This window comes from Neolamprologus brichardi, chromosome 10, assembly GCF_056152115.1.
Source record: "Neolamprologus brichardi isolate AB-2024 chromosome 10, ASM5615211v1, whole genome shotgun sequence".
Classification (NCBI taxonomy): Eukaryota; Metazoa; Chordata; class Actinopteri; order Cichliformes; family Cichlidae; genus Neolamprologus; species Neolamprologus brichardi.
Window position 1 is genome coordinate 13331504 of NC_142113.1, and position 22734 is coordinate 13354237.

At 40.8% G+C, this 22734-nt stretch overlaps 2 protein-coding genes across 2 annotated transcripts; both read left to right on the forward strand.

The window, feature by feature from the left end:
• The first annotated feature begins 67 nt into the window (after positions 1-67).
• On the forward strand, positions 68-3733 carry mrps31 (mitochondrial ribosomal protein S31). Its single transcript, XM_006802202.3, has 7 exons — positions 68-302; positions 915-1349; positions 1983-2135; positions 2252-2395; positions 2491-2567; positions 2973-3113; positions 3206-3733. Exons 1-7 carry the CDS (start codon positions 199-201, stop codon positions 3439-3441), a joined length of 1290 nt encoding a protein of 429 aa, XP_006802265.2. The 5' UTR covers positions 68-198; the 3' UTR covers positions 3442-3733.
• Positions 3734-5031: 1298 nt separating this feature from the next.
• Positions 5032-22719, forward strand: LOC102785628 (forkhead box protein O1-A-like). Its single transcript, XM_006802203.3, has 4 exons — positions 5032-5845; positions 16827-17018; positions 17132-18301; positions 18428-22719. Exons 1-3 carry the CDS (start codon positions 5246-5248, stop codon positions 18287-18289), a joined length of 1950 nt encoding a protein of 649 aa, XP_006802266.2. The 5' UTR covers positions 5032-5245; the 3' UTR covers positions 18290-18301; positions 18428-22719.
• Positions 22720-22734: the final 15 nt, after the last annotated feature.

The following is a 22734-nucleotide window of genomic DNA, read 5'->3' on the forward strand; positions in this document are numbered from 1 at the left end:
CTTTAATACTGAGATTGCCAATTTTACAAATAAATCCAGACTAAATTAAAACTCGGCACTCTTACGTTGAAGAACAAACATCGAGTCTTTGCACATCCTGGAACGGAACTGTTATTCTCTTAAAGTTTACAGGGGTGACCTTATGTGGTAACAACGGAGGTAAACGACGAGCGTGGAAGGACATTACAACAAGCCACAATGTACAGAATTATATTTCGGACTTTGGTGGCGCCTCGAAGTTCTTCATCCAATGTCTACGACTCGTGTGTTTTAGCAGCTAAATGTGACAAGACGGTTTTCAGGTGAGGTAACGATGTGACTGTTAGCTGTGATTGAACGGGCCACACTGTGAAACAGAGTAACTAATGACCGTGAGACTCAGCTGCCGAGCTTCTTAATGTCAAAGAACAGGTTGCCACAGTACAAACGAAATATGCTGAGTTTTGCTTGTTTCGTTAAACAAGAGTGGCATGTGGCTAGCAACTAGCTTATTCTAGCCTAAAGAGGGGGATGGACGTCTTGACTGACAGCTCTTCAGGCGATTGTTTCCATGGTAACGTGTATGTGAAGTCAATCGCACGGACCTGAAAAAAAAAAGTTTGATTCATATAGATGCACAGACTAATATGTATATAATATAAGTATATAAGATGCATGCAAAGCATCACAAGTTGTCATGTTGTCTTTAAGCGGTATGCTTGTAAATGGTGTAGATTAAAACTGCATGGAATTGCATACAAGTCTATAATGTATAATAATGTTATTTTTTCCAGACACTGTTGCCCCCTCCTTAGCATTTATTACATTCGATATTGATGATATTGTGTTAATGTAATAATTATCAAAAGTGTGAATCGTGACCTTTTCAGATTTGGCTCCTTCTGATGCACAAATCTGTTTATCTCTCAACACAGGGTTACAAATAAATGTGGGGTAAAAACCTTCAGCACAAGTTCAAGCTTGCTCTGTGAAAAGAAGAATAACCAAGACCAGAAAACACAGGCAGTTAAAGAGGGTGGCCAAGCAGAGGTGGTCGAATTGAGGGAGGAGCCAGCGGTGTTAAAGGCAGATGATGGAGACGCCACAGAGCAGCAGACAGATGTTAAAACTGAACAGGTTGCATCAAAGCAGCCAGCGAAAACGAAGAATGATGCAGCTAAGAGTGGGAAGGAGAATCTCCTGAATCTTCTTGGAGCCATGAAAGTAGAAGTCACCAACAAAAGGAAGTTAAAAAACCTGAAGGCAAAGCAAAGTTATGAGTCAGTTACACAATATAAGCCAAAGGCGGCACCTATGGAGAGCACCATCAGTATGTATCAGAAGGCTACGGAGGATGATTCATCACAGAGGTGAGAGAAGTCGGAGAAGGGTTGTATTGCCTTAATGAACTTTTTCGTGTTATTCACACCATTGGCCACAAAGTTGTAAGATGACAACAGCAGTCACTCCACATGATTCTCTTTCAAGTTTATTTCATCTATAGTTACTTACATCACATGGAAAGCACTGGGCTACCTAGATGTTAGACCTACACAAACTGCTCAACTATGGAAACCTATGCCATCCAGCTCCCAGCACACAGTTTTTGTGCTGATTGTAATGCCAGAGGAGGTTTAGTCTGTGCTATGCACTGTGCGCCTCAGTACTTGGTGACTCAGCTCATGGCTAAGTTGCTGTAGTTCCAAAATGTTTCTCCCTTGTAACAATACCACATATAGCTGAGTGTGGAATCTCGAGAAGGGAAGAAACTCCACTAATGTGACTTGTTGCATATTATTACAGCTACTTGATTTCAGTGAACTCCTTAGAATGACTCATTCATTCACAAATGTTTGTAAAGGTATACTGCATGGCCCAGTGATTGATTGGAGATTCAGAGTAGCCCAATACTTATGTCCATACAATTAAAAACCAAACCTTAGGAGCTATACTTTTGTCACATTTCATTCACTCATTTGTGCCCCCCTGGGTTGTGTTTTTAGTGAGACTTTGGATCCTGATCTGGTTGCTGCAGCATCTGCTGCTGCCTCCACTCTGCCTAACCGCAGCCAGGCTGAATCTGAGCTGCTCAGGCAGCTGAGGCAGCACGAGGCAATCACTGAGGCTCAGAAGAAAGGCGACATTAACAACCTCGGGTATGTCCCCAATAACTGTAGTTAATGAGATTGTTATTCTCCCCCCCCCCCCCCCCCCTTTTTTTCTTTTCTGAAAAGCTTATTTAACAAAAAAGAATCAAACAATATTTTCTCAGAGTGATTATCGCTGAAATGAAAGTAGGCAAGAATCCTAACCGGCAGAATGCCTGGCCAGCCGATCAGATCCGGTTTGATGACGACGGGCGAGGATATACACATCACAGAGGAATCACTTCCGAGCTGTCCGGTGTTCGGAAACGGTAACATTTTTATCAGCTCTTCACACTGATTTTGTTGTGTTTTTGTTGTTGTTGTTTTTAATGGATCTTGTGTCTAATGTCTTTCTTTTTTTAAGGAGGAACTTGTTGCTAGGGAAAAGACTTAACATCTTTACCTCTGCTGCTGATGAAGATGGAATTGAACCAGCAGCAGGTATTGATGGATTTAGATTTTCTTTTCTTTCTTTTTTTTTTCAATTTAAAGCTTACTGTTCATTTCATATGTTTGCTTACAGAGGCCACTTTTTGGTGTTACTTGTCTCATTGTTAACGCCTAAAAATAAACATTTTTAAAGTTTGTCTTCAAAATGTATGCACCACACCAGAAGATCACTGACTTAACAGTGGTCTTCCTCATGAAGACTTCTAGTAAGCAAGTAACAGTTGATTTTTCAAGCTTAAACTGATTAAACATGACACAGTATCAAACATGTTAAGCATGGCGCTTTAATAATGCTTGTCAAGACTGTGATGCTTTTAATGCCTGTCACTCTGTAAACATATTTCATGTCACAGTGCAAAATCTTTTGCTTTTAACGTCATTGTATCATGTTTTCAGCTAAGCCAACTTTGTGGGACATGGACTTTGCAAATCAGTTGTCTCTATCGACCAATCAGATGCCTCGAAATGGGTTTGAGGAAATGATCCAGTGGACCAAAGAAGGGAAACTATGGCAGTACCCAGTAAACAATGAAGCTGGTGAGTAACGAAGGTTGACTTCATTATTTTTAAAAGAGGGGAAAATAAATTTTTCTGAGAGAGAAACTGACTATTCATTCTTGCTGTGTTAGGCCTCGAAGAGGAAGCCAAGGTCCCATTCCATGAGCACGTCTTCTTAGAGAAGCACTTGGAGGAGGGCTTCCCTCGTGAGGGGCCAGTGCGTCACTTCATGGAGCTAGTAGTGACCGGCCTGTCCAGAAACCCCTACCTGACTGTGCAGCAGAAGAAGGAGCATATATCCTGGTTTAGAGACTACTTCCATCAAAAAGAGGAAGTGCTTAAGGAGGCTGATGTTTACCTTGAATAAACTTAACACGGTTTAATATGTCTGCATTTGCTCTTTGTGGTCACATAAAAACAACACTTTAAAGCGAGACTTTGCCACCGTGATCATTACTCTTACAGTTTATGCGGCAGTCAAAACCTTCCTGGTTTCTCGACTCTTGCAGGAGAGAACTTAGTGGAGATATTGGATGTCACGCTATTGAGAAAAATGCCCTGAAAGGAAGTGAAATGTTGCTGCACACACAGTCAATGCAATATTTTTGTGATTCACAAGTGGTATTAAGTGATGTAAATAAAATGGTTGTGTTGATTTATTCTTGTTACACTGAAATATTGTTATAAAAGGTTTCCTTTTGTGTCTAATTAGAGTAACTGACTTTAAAAACAAGTAACACTTTAGCTGAATGGATTGTTAATGACCTTTGTGTGACAAAGAAAATGTGCAGATGAAAATATTTTCGTATTCTTTAAGTGTCACAGGTCATACAAACACCTTGCAGTCATGAGTGATTGTGTTTTCCCAGACCGGTTGCAAGAACTATAACCTGTGAGCAGTATTGAGGATCTGAGATCAAGTTTACAGTAGAAAACACAATCAGACCGTGAACCCTGTACCCCTTCTCAGGGGAAGTGCTTTTAAAGTTAAACAACCTGTTTAACAATGTGCCACACGGATCCTTTCTGGTCTAAAAACACCCTGCTCGATCTATTGTCTGAGAAAGTGGAAACTGACAGGTTGATGTTTCAAAGTGCCCCACTTCCACATTTTGTTCACTTTTCCTTAAACAGAGTGATTGGCATGATAAGATGTTGGCAACGCTTCCTGGTTTCTGTTTGTCTGGGCAATGCAGTGCGGCGGGGGGGACTCGTGTAGACTTGCTAAGGCTTGCCCACTAGATGGCACTACTGAACATTGTGGTTGCGCATTAAATTAGGATTCCCCACAGTTTTAAAGATGGCACCCAGATACTTCAACTAAAAAAAGTTTAGGAGTACATTAACATTTTTTTTGCTATATTTGTATAGAAGTAAAAAAAACAAAAAACTGTACAAATGGCCCTAATGTATTTATTTTTTTAAGCTTAGGGCAGTGTTTTGAATCAGCTGAGCCCTCACTCAAAACGTTTTGAAACTAAAAACATGCCCTCTCAGCTTGTATGGTGCATTCAAGTCCCGCCAAAATGTGTTTGAATGACAAGCGAACTGAAAGAGATAGCTGACTAACCAACCCTTTCACTACATATTTTTAAAACTGGTATTGAGTAACGACAACTTTTTATTTTTGTCGAGATGACTGTCACTCATAGCACCGAGCACAGAAAATCGTGGAATAAGATTTTAAACTCAAGTGCACCAATAAATACATAGATACAATGCTATGAGAAAGTGTGCCCAAACTATTAACTGTAGCATTAAATAGGCAGTTAAATCACCCTTGATGTGAATTTGCAAATTTGAGGGTCCATTTGGCGTGATTTGTCAACAGGACAGCACTTGAACGCACCTTCAAGTTGCAAAGCTCGGAGGATGGAGCCTGTGAGTAAGCCGTGAAGGCAGCACCGGAGTGTGGTACTGTCTACCACTTGTTAGAGCGGCAGACTTGAGAGTTGCTGCTAACTGACACAGTATGGTGTGAACTTCAGTTTTAGATATCTCTTTATTTTACATTACAAACGACTCTTTCTGTTTTAGGGTTTGTTTTCGGCCTTGATGACTCATCATTAGCCTCTCGATGTTTATGTCACCGTTTTATATTTTTTACTAACAATTTGGCGAATTCTTTTTAAGTGAAAATCTATGTGACAGAGGATCGGCGTTACCCTGACATGGCTGAGTTACTGCCACAACAGCCGCAGCCGGGCGATATAGACCCGGACTTCGAGCCTCTCTCTCGCCCGCGGTCCTGCACCTGGCCGCTGCACCGGCCGGAGCTCATCGACCCGGCCAGCTCCAACGCATCCTCCCCAGCACCGTCTGTGCAGCAGGAGCCAGCAGCAAACGCCGAGTTCATCAGAAACCTCGACCTGGTGGAGGAGGACTATAAAGAATACTCAGAGCAGAAGCCGCTTTGCAGTGCTTTTCAGTGCCGGGACAGCAACTGTGTGCATCATTACCCCCACCAACATCATCATCAACACCATCATCATCAGCTCCAGCAGCAGCACCAGGTCCCGGGTCCACAGCTGTCGTCCCAGCAACAGGTGCCAAATCCTGGGGTCCCACCTTTGGGTGGACCCGGGCAAAGGAAGAGCAGCTCGTCCCGGCGAAACGCCTGGGGGAACATGTCGTACGCAGACCTGATCACCAAAGCCATAGACAGCTCACCTGAGAAGCGGCTGACCCTTTCTCAGATTTACGACTGGATGGTTAAGAGCGTGCCTTACTTCAAAGACAAAGGAGACAGCACCAGCTCCGCGGGCTGGAAGGTGAGTGTGTGCGTGCACGTGAACATTCGCTGTCAGTAGGATGTGTGCGCGTGAGCTGAGAAGCATGTATGCGCTGTAACCATCTTTACCACCACAGCACAGCAAGCAGCACCAATTAAAAAAAGAGCCGCCAGCAGCAAAGCTGGACGAAATCATAAGACCAAGAAAAGTTAGGGAGTGACATTTGAACGTGCTAGACTTTATATGCAGACAGTGGAAACTTGCACAAAACATATCAAGGCCACATCCTCATTAGCGTCTTATTGCACCGATTGCCACTGTAAGGCGTTTTGCACAATCTGCTGAGCAGGAAATGCAAAGGTTTGATGTGCAATTAATTGCCTTTGTAGTTAAAAAAACCCAGCCCTGTTTTACTCGCATTTAGAGACGTTGTAGCAGGATATTTACACCTTAAATTCTTAAACCTGTGATTTTATTTTATCTAGACAACTTGGTTTGCTTCAGGAAAGTTCACTTTCACTGTGTGCACATAGTGCAACGCATTTGGTTTAGTATATTCACTCAGCACTCACATTTGTGCTATGCAAAGCAACCCATCACATTTTTTTAAATATGATTATAACTTTTTAAGTCAGGATTTATTAGCAGTTAAGTAATAACACGAGTAACCCATTCCTTTTCTCTTTTAACACCGTGGTGGGATTTCAAACCTGTCCGATGGTTAGCTTTTAGAGGGGCTGCTGAATTCTGGCTTCTGAGTAACCTTTGAAGTTTTGGAGTGGTTTCCTCTGTCAGTGGTAGCGCATGCCTCTCTGCTTTGTCACTGAGGACACATGCAGCTCTAAAGCAGTAGAGGACAAACCAGCTGGTCTGACTGTAAACATCCCATAGATGCCACCAAGACTGCTTTTCTCTATATAAAGCAGAAACAAACTTCAGGTTTGTTTGAGAAAAACACCTGACTGAGCGATGTGAAATTGGGTTTTGACTGAGGATAAAGATGTGTAGGTATGCTCTGTGGATTCCCCCACCCGCAAACACACCTATGTGGGAGCCAACCTGTATTATCACAAAACACATTGACTTGCGCCGCATTTCCACAGTCATGGAAACCCTGCTACCTCCCTGAAAACTGCAATTTGAATGTGCAGACCTGGAAATATTTAGTACAGGGGACGAGCTGTGAAAACATTTGCCTAATGCCTGCACAAACATGCTGATCCGGCCAGTGAGGATGTCACTCCACTCGTGATGGACAGAAGCCCGCAGACAAAGCCAAAGGTGGACCAACAGAAGACGCCAATTAAAGCCCGCACACGCCCAACAAAACATACTCTGCTTGAGTTTTCAGTGTCGCAGCCTTCTCTGTAACCCCCTGCATTCTCTTAAAAGGTGATTTGAAAGTTGTCAGGAAATGCCTTTGGGAAACCTCAGTCATATATAGCTCCCATTGTTTTAACCCCCCACCACCACCCTACTTGAAAAGCTTTGTCACAGATTATTATATATACAGACTTTGTTAAACCTACTTCTTTTAAAAATCTGCACACTCTTGAATGTACAGGCACTGACGAATCGGCCTGTTTTTTAGTTTGAAATAACTGGAAGCTACATAAACAACTCAATCAGTGCTGGGGAGTGTTTTCGAGGGGAAGGGACAGGCAGAAGGGGATGCTGGGAACTACGTCAAACATCCTCCATTCCTGAGTTGTGTGCTCATATCTTTGTGTCCCTGTCTTCTAGAGTTTCCTTAGCGGATGCTACGGCCTGGAGAAAGGGATCGCTGCTCTTCATCCTATCTCTTTCTTCTGCTCTCTTTCTCTCTTTGGGTTTCTGCTCAAGGGGTTTGTGCTTGTTCAATAGGACCTTGAGATTTCTTTTACTAAAGGGCTTTGCTTTTTTTGTTTTTTTGGGGGGGGGTCTTTAAGACACAAATTCTAGAAAATAAATAATTGTATTGGTGCACAGTGGCTTTATGAAGAATTTCTTTCCCTTCCTTAGTCATAGAGATAAAGAGAAAGAGCAAAGAGAAAGGTTCTGTTACCCTTCAGCGAGGCAGCGAACACTTCTCAGTTCTCTATCAAGAGCAAAAGCTCATGATCATTCACATATTTTACGTATAATCAACACATCTTTGCTTCAGCCTCGCCATTCCTGAATGCTGGCATGCCCACCAGGCCTTGGAACCGCCGGCTTATAGTTATTTTTACACTTTCCTGTTAAAAAAACACGGCGGTTCCCCCACAATGAACTATGATGCATTTCCTGCCCGGTGGATGGAAAACAGTGCCATGTGTTAACATCCCCACCCTGCAAAACATGAGGGTCAGGGCAGGGGAAAAAAAGAGGATGAATCAATAAGAGATCATATACACAGCATTGTTGTGAATCCAATTCTATGCAAAATCACTTTTATATCATTTCAACATTTGTGCCACATATAAACGTAATTGCTGGTCTACTTGTTATGATTGTGCTTTTTGGCATTTTTTATTAACAAAGCAGTTTCGTCTCTTGCTGTAGTGATGCACAAAGATAAGCCAGGGATCTAATAGTGGGTGGAGGGCATTGCACTTGATTGTAGCAGTACACCTAAAAAAGTATAGATAGGTGGAGCGCAGGGCAAGGGGAAAGGCACTGCCTCAGCAGCTTTCTGTCTACTGTATGTCATGGAGATTCTTTTGGTTTCCCCTCTAAATATTGTGTGGCAGCTCAGTGATCATGATGCCTTTGGGACAACAGAGGGCCCCTCAGTTAACTCGGGGAGGACTGGTTTCCCCTGGGATACTGGTGGGTCTGTGAGTAGCAGTGAACAGCTTGCAACGTACTTTTAGCATTTTACTGGCAGTGCCACTGTTTTTCTCAATGAACTGTGACATTAGATAATGGAACAGGAAGTGACGCTCTTGAGTTTAACTGCCGCTGAAGTTCCGAGGTGTCACCCAAAAACATGTTGATTACAAAAAAGCGTTTCCCCGCCTCCGTTTTTTGACGTTTTTAAAAACATTTCCCTGCAAATGAAAGAATATTTTGTTGGGTTGCTTTGGTGATAGCCTGCAGAGTTGAGTCTAGTGACTGTCTCCTGTGAAAGGTTTATCGCACTATATTATCTAGCGCGGGGGTCAAAAGGTCACCAAGCCTACAGATCTGCAATGTGTTGATTTGCCTGTCTCACGCCTGATGTATGCATATGACCATTCTGGAAACCAGTGACAAACAAGACTGAAGGTATCAGGATGAGCCAAATGGCACAGTGGAAAAGGTCATCGTCCCTCAACTTACAGCCAATAAGAGCCAATAGCGGGACTGGAGTGATGGCAAAACCCAAACCAAAGTTCTTGGCAGGTTTTGCTGTGACCTATACACTTGCTTGAGTGCTATAACAAGATTTGTTCAATATGTTTCCCAGTTTGAGTAGTGGATCTCCTTTTTCCAGCTTCTGTGATTAGAACTGTCCTGAATGAAAAGCTAGAGCCACGCTAATTTAAGACATTTTTTAGACATTATAAATTTAAATCTCTTCCCCACTGGCTTCAGTTTTTAACCAAGTTTATAATATTCTCCATTAGTGGATCACATAGTAAGGCCACAAAAATGTCTGTGTAGTAAAACCTTCTTACATTTATTGTAGAGATTAAAACAAAAATAAATGGAAATTTTCATCCAGAACAAACATTGGTTGGTTTTGTCCACGACAGAATCTACTGGATGGGCTGCTATGAGAGATTTGACTCTGTGAGTGATAACAGGAGGTTTACATTTGTGGTTTTGAGTGAAATGTTTATTGAACTATTGGATGGAAATGCTGTGGTCAGCGGGCATTCACAGTTCTGCAGTTAAGAAAAAACATCCCTGATGGCCCCAAAAATTATTTCTTCATATACAAACATTAAAGATTAAAATGTTGCTAAACACTGAGATATGAAACCTGGAACTGCAAACAACATCCTTTGTAAGTGAAACTGAGTAAAAACTTTCACCTGATGCTTAAAACAACCCAATACGGCTTTCATAGGAATCAGGAGGAAAAGTAGCAGCCGGGTTCTGATAATCAGTGAATTTGACTAACTGAGCATCAGCAACTGTGAGCACTTCTGTAAAAGCAGTTGCTTTGACAGTTTGCTATTTGCATTCAGGTTTCTTTTAGCATGTCAGGAGTGGACGTCCCAGCAAATTCACACCAAGATCAGACTGTGCAATGCTCAGAGAAATTGCACAAAACCCAGAGCTACATCTCAGACTCCACAGGCCTGAGTTAGAATGTTAAATGTTAAAACTCTTGACAGAAAAAGCCTCTTCTCTGTAAAATGAAAATAGCAACATACCTTAGTTTTGCAAAGTTGCATCTGATTAAACCACAAGACTTTTGGAATAAAGTCCTTAGGACAGAGGAGACAAAAGTGGACATGTTTGGCCATAATGCAGTACCACATGTGGCAAAAACCAAACACAGCATACCAGCACAAGCACCTCATATGAACTGTCAAGCACGGTGGTGGAGGGGTGATGATTTGGACTAGTTTTGCAGCCACGGTGCCTAGGCACATTGTAGTCATGAAGTTGACCACAAAGTTCTCTGTATACCAAGTATTCTAAGGTCAAACGTGAGGGTGTCTGTCTGAAGGCTAAAACTGAAAGTGGGTCATGAAACAGTGCTGTGATCCCAAGCACAGCGGCAAATCTACAATAGAGAGACTAAAGAAAAAAAGGTAAGAATCAAGATGTTGTAATGTCCCAGTTAAAGTCCAGACCTCAACCTGACTAACATTCTGTGGTGAGATATTAATAGTGCTGTGCATAAACAAATGACCGCAAACCTGAAAGAACTGAAGCAACACTGTAAAGAAGAGTGAGCCAGAAATTCTCCACAGTGAGGTGAGAAGACTGACAAAGTCATACAGAAATTTTTACTTCCAGTTATTGCTGCCAAAGCTGGTTCCACAGTCTACTAATTTGTGGGGTGTACTTAGTTTTACTTTCTTTTTCACATGACTCTATGTGGGCTGCACAAAAACAAACAACATAATCACAACAAGGAGCATTCATTGCATTAGATGCTAATGGATCATCTCATTTATTTATCAACCTTTGTTTCATTGTTGCCTTGTGAACTTTTTTAAGGACACTGACCTGAAAACTGGTAGCAACTATTAAAAGAAGCGAGAGAGAGAGAAAAAAAGAGTAACTGCCAGCTATTTGTCTCGGGATCACAAGGTTAAAAAGGGATGTCTGCCTCAAACTTAAGAAGCCCACTAAAAGCTTCAAGTAACCCCATGAAGAAAAGGAGGCTTGAGGCAGGGGCTTTCAAAGAGGAACGACCATAGCTTAAGGGAAGGAGGGGAGCAATCAGCTGACTGGTTTGCTGGGGGCTGAGGCCTGTGTACTGTCTGCTGTCTACACGTGTGAGCCGCTGGAATCTGTGGCATGTGGATCTTTGCATTGTCCTCCAGCTTGTGCAAGATAATAATCAGCTCCAAATACATTATGTTCACAAAATGTACTTGGCATCTAATCCATTATGCAAAATACAAAAGACGGGGTCAGAGGATGACAGAAATACTTTTTTTTTAAAAAGGTGACCTTTTCACCCGATGAAGTGTGCAAAGAATGCGGTTCGTTCACAATAATTGGCTGAGATAGTCTTGTTATTTCTGAATATTCAAATATGATTGAAGTGCAGTGTTTGTGCTTCAATTATTTAATTGCAGATCTCTCCATTCGTCTTCATGATGCCATTGCAGAAACAGGTCACTTCCTTTGATGCTCACTGTTAATTAAGTAGTCTGCATACTGTATGTGGAGCTGTAAAGAGTTGCACTCTCTGCACCAGGCTCGCATGCTCTTCTTCTTCTGCGGGCTTTCTCACCTTTTTGCCGCCTTGTTAAAGCAAACCCGGGCCCTATGCTCACAGCTTTGTGCATCATAGGTCATAAGAGAAAGGGGGAGGGGTGCACAGGAAGGCAGCACAGGAAGACTGTAATCTCTGCAAGTGCTCGTTTTTCCTATTCTCTTATTTCTACCTGATAACTAACTGCTTTGTAGTGGTAGTTACATGTTAGCAGAAAATCACTCCGATTTAGTCAAGTACAATTTTAGATCTGGACTTTAATGTAAATTAAAGAAGCAGGGTGTTGGCCATGCTCATGAAGTCAAGCAGTATCAAATACATTTTCCAGTAACTTAACCTTTTAGCCTGTATTACCTAAAATCCTGCTTTGAAATTAAGTTTGACAGCAGTAAAATGGCTTTGCTGAGCTCTTTGTAGTCACTGGCAGCTACATAGATTAGCACACTTCCTAATTTCCCTGCTAATGTGATCTTGATTAATAGACAATTGTTCTTCCAGTTTCCTCATTCTCTACAACTTTGTTTGAAAACCTTTTGGCAGACACAGCACAAGCACTTTGTTTGAGTGCAGTGGAATCTATCACTGAGGTCAGTAAAATGTTGAAACGTATGCCTTAAAAAGACAAAAACATGAGGGACACCTTATGCTGATCCCCTCCCTTTTGCCTTCAAAATTGCCTTAGCTATTTATAGAATAGATTTAACAAGCTGTTGAAAACATTTCTTTAGAGATTTCGTTTCATATTGACATGTCAGCATCACACAATTGCTGCACATCCATAATGCGACACTCCCATCTTACCACAATTCAAAGGTGCTCCAGTGGATTGCTATCTTGTGACTGTGTAGGTTATCTGAGAACAGCTGAGCTTCTGCTGGTATAACCAAGTATTTCTGCTGGAATAACCATCAGTAAATGGGTGCACTGTGGTCATAAGGTGGCGGAAATATTCAACAATATTCAGGTGTTCCAAAAAATACCACCACCAGCAGGCTGAAGTCAACTGAATCCGTGTTTATCTTAAATTCTGACCAAACCATCCAAAAACTGAGACACATCAGACCAGGCAATGTTTTTTCAGTCTTCTGTTGTTCAGTTTTGCTCAACCTCTATAACTACTCTATAACAACTATAGCTTCAGACTCTTGTTCTTAGCTGAAAGGAGTAGTTCCTGATGTGGTCTTCTGCTGCTATAGCCTGTCTTCTTCAAGGTTCACTGTTGTCCATTTAGAGATGCTGTTCTGCATACCTTGATTGTAGCGAAAAATCATTGGAGCTACTATTCCCTTTCGATCAGATCAAAGCAAGCTGGCCTTTTTTCTGCTGCTCAGTGAATATTTTCTCTTTCTCTGACCATTCTCTGTAAACCCAAGAAATGGTTGTGTGGGAAAATCCCAGCAGAGCAGCAATTTATGAATCACTTAGACCAGCCTGTCTCGTACAAACAGCCATACAATTTTACTAAATCACTTAAATAGCTTTCTTCCCCATGCTCAGTTTAAACTCAGCTGGTCATCTTGACCATATCGACATCACTAAATGCATTGAGTTGTGGCCATTTGATTAGCTGCTTAGTCAGTCGCATTAATGAGCAGTTAAACAGGTGTGACTAACAGCATTTATATTTGGTTGAATATATAAAAACAGTTGAATTTGTGAGCAATAAATTGCACCATTATTTACCCAGGCATTTTTGCAGCTTATCGTGGCTAGCGTTAGCGAATGTTAGCAAAGATAGACAGTACCTCTCGGCTCTCTTACTGGGAAATCAAGCAATCCAATGAGAAGGACCGAATAACTGTCAGCTATTAGCAAAAAACTATTTTCCATTTATAGGTTTTGCTGCTAACTGTGTAAAAGATAATGACAAAATATAGCAGTGGCACAAATACAAACACAAATGCTTATCTACAGGGTTGCAATATCTAAAGGTTGAAAAGCTAAGCTAACATTTAGCATCAAAAGTCACAGGCTTTATCAGAATACAGCAGCAAAACCTTATGAGTGTACACTTTAACTTTTAAAGCCTTCAAAGAAAAAAATTATATTTATATTTTCTCACGTTTTCCTGCCTGGGAAATTTACTGATGGGAAGACAAGGTCATTCTCCCTGTCCCCCTCCCCATCACTAACTACATGTAAGCTTTCATCATTGAGATAAAAACCAAGTTACTGATTTGAGAAGCAGCTGGTCTCCAGCAGTCAGCCTCCTGGGAGATCCTCTGTCCTGTCTGTGGTTGTAGCTGGCGCTGTATGTAAAATGCGTAGACCGATTGCAACTGAGGCCACTTTCACTGAGGCCGCACCTGTTCTTGCAACCGAGCCCTGTTTGTTTACTTACCCTGCAACCGTTACTGCAAGCCTCATGCTTCACTACACAAGAAACAGCAGCTGCGTCAATTAGATTGTTTTGAAGTCCAGTAGGAGGAGTCATTTCATGCTGCATTATGGATGATGGTGATGGATGACTCTCCTTACTCCAGCTCAGGTGTTCTACCGGGTATCTCACCTGAGTTGTGGCAGGTGCTGTTTTCTCCTTTCATGTGGGAAGCCTAATGACCCATTTCTGAGGACGAACTGAAAGTAGATTTTGTCCCAACTCAGTCCTTCCTGATTTCAGGATTTCTTGCATAAGCTGTCTAATATGACATTAAAATCATATTCTCTTCCATGCTGCACTGGTTTGTTTCAGGGGCAGCACTACTAAATGTCCTGAAGTGCAGAGCAGAAAATGTTGCAGATTTCTTTGTAATACTCTTCTGCAGACTTGTGTGGCATCACTTCTCTAAGAGGATCTTTGCTCTTAAACATTTATGTCACTTAAGTTCCTCTGTAATCTGGACCTCATCACTTCCCTGGTTGCCAAAGCAGGTCATTGGAGGAAAAAATAGATTTCTCATGAAATGTTTTGCAACCACAAAAGCACACATTTTGCTACTACAAAATATGCCGTAACACAACATTAAAAAAAGAAAGACTGGACCTGAGGCAGCTCTTTCAAAGAAATAATGATTGAGTGGGGCACCTCCTGAACTAAAAAGGAAGGGGAATTTTTGTTGTCTTTGAGTTGAGTTGAGGTTTGTCAAAGATAAGGCAGAGAAGAAATTTTCCCTTTCCACAGCACTGCCTTGCAGTGCACGATCTGTAGTAGGTGTTAATCAAAGGCTGTAGAGATTTGCATATCAGCAGTGATCTCTGCCACGCGTGAGCGAGACATTTGGTTAGTGAAATAAATGTTGGTTTGCAGGCTTGAGTCTGTGCAGCACACTGCTAAGATGTCCGGTCCCGTCTTCAGTTACAGGACATCATTTAAAAAAAGGAAAATGGGGAGAAAAGGGTCATAAATCAAATGAGCATAAAATGCAATGATTGAATAGCATTTTGAAACCATACAACCTCAGGTCTCTTCAGTCTACATGTGCAGGATGTCCTCTGACACAGGAAGCTTCATTTAAAAGTCACTGGAGGAGAAGGGAGGAGTCTGGTTTTGGTAGTGGGGTGGAGTTCAAAGAAGCTGTTTTGGTGAGTCTCACGAAGCGGGTCTTAGCCAGCGTGTCACATCTGATGATTCTCCTCCTCGCTCTTCCTTTGCCATCCAACCTGTTTGCATGTCCCCGTCAGCTCGTATGAGCAGCTCGTGTTTAGCACACAGTGAACTCATTGACCCCGGCTCTGCCGGCAATAACATCCTACAGTGTCGCCCTCCCCAACTTAGCTTCGAACTCTGTGACCTCCTCTTAGTTTCTGTTTAACAAAAAAAAAAAAATCTAACTTGTGTACCGCTCTCTGTTTTCACTCTGTCAGTTTACAGTTTGAGGTTGAACTCATCTTTCAGCACCTTCTTATGACAACGGCACAAAAGATAATACTTGAAAAAAAAAGTTGTTCCAATTTTGCAGTTTTTTCTGGGTTTATTCCTTGAATCTACTTTGATAATTTCCACTTTGAAATAATACTTTCACTGAGAATAGTTTTATAGATTAGAAGTCATATTGTTGCCAGAAGCTTAACTTTAACCCCAAAATGTCAGAGACACACTGGGACAATCCATCTATTGTTTTGGATGAGAACATCTTTATCTCAGTGCTTTGTATATCCCTGCTGAATCCTGCGGTTGGGAACATCTGGGTTTACTAACTGCAGGGAGCTGCTTTCTTATTCACATGGGTGTTTAGGGGGAAATTCCATACTTGCACGTATTGTGTTACACTTTAGTCTTTCATTGTCCCCCCCTTCAAGCTCAGCAAGTTGCATATTAGGGTCACAGAAAGACCAGTCTGTACAGTGTGTCTGTGCCATGTCTAACTGTCTTCATGACCTCCCGACCAACACTGGTTTTCTTCCTGAGAGCATTACCACAGGAGGCGCCTACTGCATCCTTTTTGGGATACATAACATGGCATTAAAAATCTACTGAATAAGGCTTTAGGTGTGTGCATATTTGGACGAGGACAAATTTGACCACATACAAAAAAGAGAGCAGCTCAGTGATCTCAATGAGCTCTTTCAGAGGTGTAATTTTCGATGATGGCCACAGGCAAAATTAAGCAGTGATGTTTTTTTTCTGTAACGTGTCTTCCAAATTACCCTGTTTTTTGTTGTTGTTTTTTTCCTTGTTTTTTCACTGTTGTTTTTCACTTTGGATCCAAAGCGAACGGTGTTGTTGTTGCTGCTGCTGGGCTGCGCTGATTAAAGTCAGTGGAAATCACAGGAAACATGATTATAGTCCGCAGTGAGGAGAGATGGACACCCTAGTAAGCTCTCTCGTGGGCCTTCAAAACAATACAAGCAGTTAAAGCATGAGAAAAACTGATGAATATAACGTAAAAGTCAGAATGTATTCAGAAACAGGAAAAATGTGAGAAAAAAAAAAAGCAGACCAAGTGAAGAAACTAACGAGAAGTTTCTTTGGTCAAATTTTGCACTATTATACTATAGTGTAATATGAATTGTCATCTATCTTTGTCACACTTGTGTCCAACATTGATCACCGCTTCCCTCTTTCATTGAATAGGTCCTGTGTTTCTGGAGAAAAGAGTCTCTTAAGTTATGTTGCTGACGATACTTTATTTTGTTCAGTATCATATTCAGTGACAGGCACTGATTTATTAAACTGACCAAGATATTTGTGTGAGGGAAAACTTACAAATGAATCACTTTTCTCCCATTCAGAACTCCATCAGACACAACCTGTCCCTGCACAGTCGCTTTGTGCGCATACAGAACGAGGGAACAGGAAAAAGCTCCTGGTGGATGCTGAACCCAGAGGGAGGAAAGAATGGAAAGTCACCTCGACGCAGAGCTACCTCCATGGACAACAGCAATAAGTTTGTCAAGAGTAGAGGAAGAGCCGCAAAGAAAAAGGTCTCTGCTCCTGAACTCAACCTTCATAGATATTTCAGCCAAATGTTTGTTTTTTAAATTCTGTTGAATCTAGATTACATGTACTCAGTGTTCTTGTGTTCTACTATCTCTAGATGGCTCTACAGGAAGGGCTTGAAGGAGGAGCAGGCAGCCCCAGTTCCCAGTACTCTACCTGGCTTGGAAGTCCAAACTCCCACAGCAACGAAGATTTTGACACCTGGAAAACCTTTAGGACGCGTACCAGCTCTGATGCCAGTACTCTGAGTGGTCGCCGTTCACCTTTCCCTTCTGAACAGGATGATGTGGGCGAGTCCGATGGCCACATAATGTATCCTGGAGTTGCTGGTGCTAAGATAACCTCTACCCTGCCCAGCCTGTCTGAGGTGTCTGGATCCATGGGCCAGCATCGCTCAGAAAAGGTCATGGATCTGCTGGATAACCTTAACTTGCTGTCTCCTAAACCCTCCCAGCTCAGCTCTGACTCCTCACACTCCCCGCGCTCCTCAAACGCCGGCATGCTTCAGAGTAGCCCCTATAACTCCACTGGACTGACCCCACACCAGCAGCAGGACTACCAGAAGTGCTTGTATAGTCAGGTGAGAATGCACTCCCTGTCCCCTGCTCCTATGCAGACACTTCCAGAGACTAAGCCCAGCTTTGGGGCTTACGAGAATCAGTATATCTTCCCTTCTGGGCTGCTGACAGGAGAACCAGACACCAGAAGGGACATGATGCACTCTGAAGGTAGGAGGGCAAGTTGTCCAATACCTACTTATAGCAGCCAAAGCCATGTGGGTGGTCATAATGGAGTAAAAATGATGAATCCCTCTCAGAGTCACCCACTTCCTCGTGTAAATCCACATACTCTGCATAGCCAGGGTCCAGCTGCCTCACAAGACTTGAATAGCTGTAACATGATACGCCTGACTAGTCATTCAGGGCCCTCTCTTCGAATGGCTGGTCCAAGAATGTGCATGCAGCTCCCCCTCGGACTCCCTCCACACACTAATGATGCCTCAGTGACCTACGGCAGCAGCAACAGCTACAGAGAACTCAACTCTGTACACCCACACAGTCATCATCATCAAGAGCACCTACCCAGCGATCTGGACAGTGTGCCTACTGAAAGGTTTGAATGTGACTTGGAGTCCGTCCTCCATGACACACTCATGGATGGTGGGGGGCTGGACTTTAATTTTGATCCAGCAGCTGGGCCTCATGGGTTTTCCCAGAGGGTGAAGACGACCACACACAACTGGGTGTCAGGGTAGCATCGCAGAGAGGTGAGACTGATCATTAGTCTGCCCTTAATTTCTTATACATATTACATTTTATTACAGATAACAAACATAAACACCCTCAGAGTGTTTGTCATCCCTGAACATTTTCCATTTCATTCACCCCCGCAGGTTTTTCTCCACATCACTCTACTGCTCACCTTCATTCAGAGAGTGGAATCCAAAGAAGCTTTCACCATCATTATCCAGAGATCAGAAGAGGTTTTTGAGTCATGTCCTAAAGCAGAAATAAGATGCAACAATCACTGCAGTGAATATAAAACAGAGAGACAAGCCTGCATAAGTGAACTAGCGTTGGTCTCAGCTACCTATCAAAAACTGTATGTATGTTCAAAAGTATGTATAATACATAAGAAGGAACCACCATAACACGAATTTGTCTTTGTGCTACAATCACACACGGGAAAACAATGACTGGAGAATGCAGAATGACCAAGATTACTGCAACTGTGTACAACGAACGTGTGAATAAGTTCAAGTTTGAATTTGTTGCTTCAGAGACAGGCACCAGGTCTGCAACCACTTGCAGCCAATAGCCGTAAATGGCAATGGAGATGGAGTCAGTTTGCTATCAGGTTGGATGAGGTCAAGCTGGCAATTACATGCAATTTGTCTGCAAGAATATGGTAATTAACTGTGATAAATCTGTTGCTGTCTACATTAAACAGATTTTTACACAAACTACTTACATTCAGAGTCAAGCCAGAAGCTCGTAGATTTGAAACAGAAATTGCAATGTAGCTGCTGCAATTTAATTGCAAAATGACATAGGTGCTTGTCAACCTTGCTGTTATATAGGAACATAACGAGAATAGAACCAGTTGGGTTTAGTCCTCTTTTGCAAAGAAACTGATTGCAGGCGAGTTGTGTCTCATCAGTGCAGACTGACTCAAACTGATTATGATACGTTGTCAGTGTGTCTGCATTTATAAATTAGATGACAATTATTTGCAAACCTTCTGCAATCTGTGAGAGTAATAGCAGTTAGTCAGAGTCCGACAATGGTTGTTTGATGACAGATTTCCTCCCACCAGGCAAACTGCAAGCACCGAGAGGTTGAGTGCTGAACCTCTGAGCAGCCACTTAGTTACCACAACTACTTGCAATTGGTTTTCAACAGTAAAAAAATAATAATCTGTGTGATCACCAGGTAATTACCATTCCTTTCTAGTTGCAATGAGGTTGCAGTCTTATTTTTAATCTAGCATGATTAGTGTAAAAGCTGTTTAGAGGCATTTTGTTAAAAGGTACACTGGGAACACAATAATTCTATTTTCCAACACACATTACGTTGTAGATCTTGAAAGATGATTTAAAAATAGTTCTTCACTTGCTACCCTGTGGTGCAAGGAGACAGCATAATGTAGGGTAGCTATGAGGGCAAGACAGACAAAGAGGCATCTTCATCAAGATGAATCTTTCCACATTGTTGTTCCACATAAGTTACATTATCAACTAGTGGCATTTGATCAATGTTTTGAAATTACAAGAACAATTTGGAAAATTAGCACCAGATTTTTCAAAAGAGGACTTGACAGCATGTAATCAGTATAGTATATGATTATGACCCAAATTAGTAAAGTATTTTAGCTTTTAGGGATTATTTGGAAATGTGTTTTAGGAACCAGCCATCAACAGCAAAACAATTACACTGTCAACCAGGAGAAATCCTTACAGTTAACTGATAATCAATAGATAAAGTAGTGTATCGTCTGATTAGTAATACCAATTACAATAAAGAGGAAAAGCTATGTATTGGAAAAAAGTGTATATGCACAAAAATATACCTCTGCATAATCACCACATACAAGTTTATGAATCAAATGATGTTGTGATACACTTCTGTCAAAACAGTATCAGCTATATGTTCTCACTATCAGATGTGATTAGAGACCTTGAAACATGAGCTACATCAAAATTGTTGCAGACCTACATTTTGGTAGTTGACCAATCTGCAAATTTTATTTTTTTTGATTAGTCAGCAATTATTTCAATAACTCTCAACTTCACTTCAAGTCTGCCCACCTGTGAATATCACCCTGTTGGCTCTACCCAAAGAAAATGAAAGTAATGACACAGAAAACATACGAATATGGAAATAATCCAATTTATTTTTTAACATTACTCAGTAGGACAGAATAAAAATGAAGTAAATAAAAATAAATAAATAAAAATTAAAGTGCTAGTAGTATTTAAACAAACAAACAAAAAAAACAATGTGTAAACTAAAAATGTCTCTCCGTAAGTTCAAATAAAGCTTCAAATTAAATCAAAAAGATTTTATTTTCCAGTCCAAAATAACATCTAGAAGAGATTTACTATTCGAAATAAACGCTAATATTAATGTTAAAGAAAAAAGGGAGAGTGTTGCTACTCCAGTTTAATGTTTTTACTATCGTATTTCACTCATTAGCTAACACAACTGAAATGGTGTTTGCTTAGCAAGCATCTTCCATGAGAAATTTCCGACAGGCAAGCTAACACAAACATTAACATAAACATAAACGAGGTATCAACGCGACGCAACGTAACTCTCTAAAACTGACCCGTTTAGAGTTAACGTCACCGCACCAGGGTGCTGACGGATATGCTCTTGCGCTGCAGTAGTGCTGTCGTGAAAGGTTTTGCACAGTCAGCATTTAACTTTCAAATTTTTTTGCATTTTCTCCCCTCTTCCCCAACCCAGCTGTTTTACTTTTCGCGCTACGTTCTTCTTCGTTAGTACCGAATGCCGTATTGGCAGACCTTATAGGCGACACTGCCCCCATAGCTCCCTATAGTGTATTGCAGTTGCAAAAACATATTTACGTGGTTCTAGAATATGACGCATCGACGAATTTTTATAGTCGATGTTATCGATTATGTCATCGAATCGTTGTAGCCCCACCTGAAACTATAAATAGGAAATTTATATACTGCATGTTTTGCTTTTTATTGTAATCTGTTAATTCTCGATTTTGAACTTTGTGAATCATATGTTTTGTATAATATCCTGTATGTATTGTATTGAGATGGCTGCAGTTTCTTAATCTAAATCTAAGAGAAGGCTCATATAGATCTCCACCAATGCAAATGTTCTATTTTATGTTAATGTTGTTTTAATGCAGTTTTAACAGCAGTCTAGAGAATTTTAGTGTTTGGAAATACCTCTAAATACTAATGCTCCTTAAGTATATTTGGTCTCTTGGGGGGAAAGGTTATCAGTGTAACAATCATTGCAACATATATTCAGTTTTTTACAGGATTACATGGACACTGTAAATTCTACCATGCGTTAAACATTTCTGTAAAAACTGTACTGGATAATTTAAAGAGTGAAATGTGTTTTTCATGACTTTCTCAGATCAAAAGGATATTTTTGGGAATGTGAGGTCAATTAAAAGGCCGGTAGTAGTGAAATCCTAAAATAGCTGGAAATATGTAATGGTTGATGAAACTTAACCAACATAGGCAAGTGTTAGCTGCTTACTTCCAGGCAGCTTCATATGTCACCAAAGACACATTGTATAAAAAAAAAAAGTGCCAATTTATTGTGTCAGCATCATCTCGCAAACTTCTGTTGTACATATTTTATTTAGTATTACTTTTTTTTCGTATTTTGACCTCTTACTTGTTGTAGTACTGAACCCTTATACAGCATGTATGATTGTGTTAGATGTGGTTGTTTACATATCACAGTGCAAACAATATCAGTGGCTATATGAACACTCATACCTCAAAATTTTACCTCTGAAGTGTTGAAGGAACATTTCCTTCCAATTTTCTTCACTGAGTATTGTGTATTTGATTTGTCTTCATCTCAGAGTTTTGATTTTGTACATATTTTTTCATATCTCATTATTTCTGCAACAAGTTATATAAATGGGGACCTCTTTACGGATCTCTCTATATAACATCGGGATTAATTAAACCTAAGTCATTTGAAAGATTTATCATTGACAAAACTCGCTGAAAAGTATTCTATCACATTAATTTAATTATGTTGTTGTATAAGAGGTCTCTTATCATTTTTCTGTCATATCAAAATAAGTATGTCCCAGGACTAGTTTAACATAGTTTAAATAGTTTAACATTACCTTATGAAGATTTTTTGTAGAAATGTTTTGAGCCTGCTATATTTAATTAGGAAAAGGGTATTATTTCTTTTTATGTGTAACACAAATTAATGTGCACATTTCTGTGCAAATGTGTTTTTTTGAGGATAAATAAAATGCAGCATTATTTTTTCATTGATTGATTTAGTTGTTGTGTTAGTTCAAACATGTAAATACAAATATCTTATAGAAATATAAACATCGTATATGGATATCTTTGGTATTCATGTCCAGATATTTTTCAAAAAATGCTGTTTTTTTTTCTATGTAATCCATTAAATGCATACATCGCCAAAGGCAGGACTGAAATGATGTGTCTTTTTT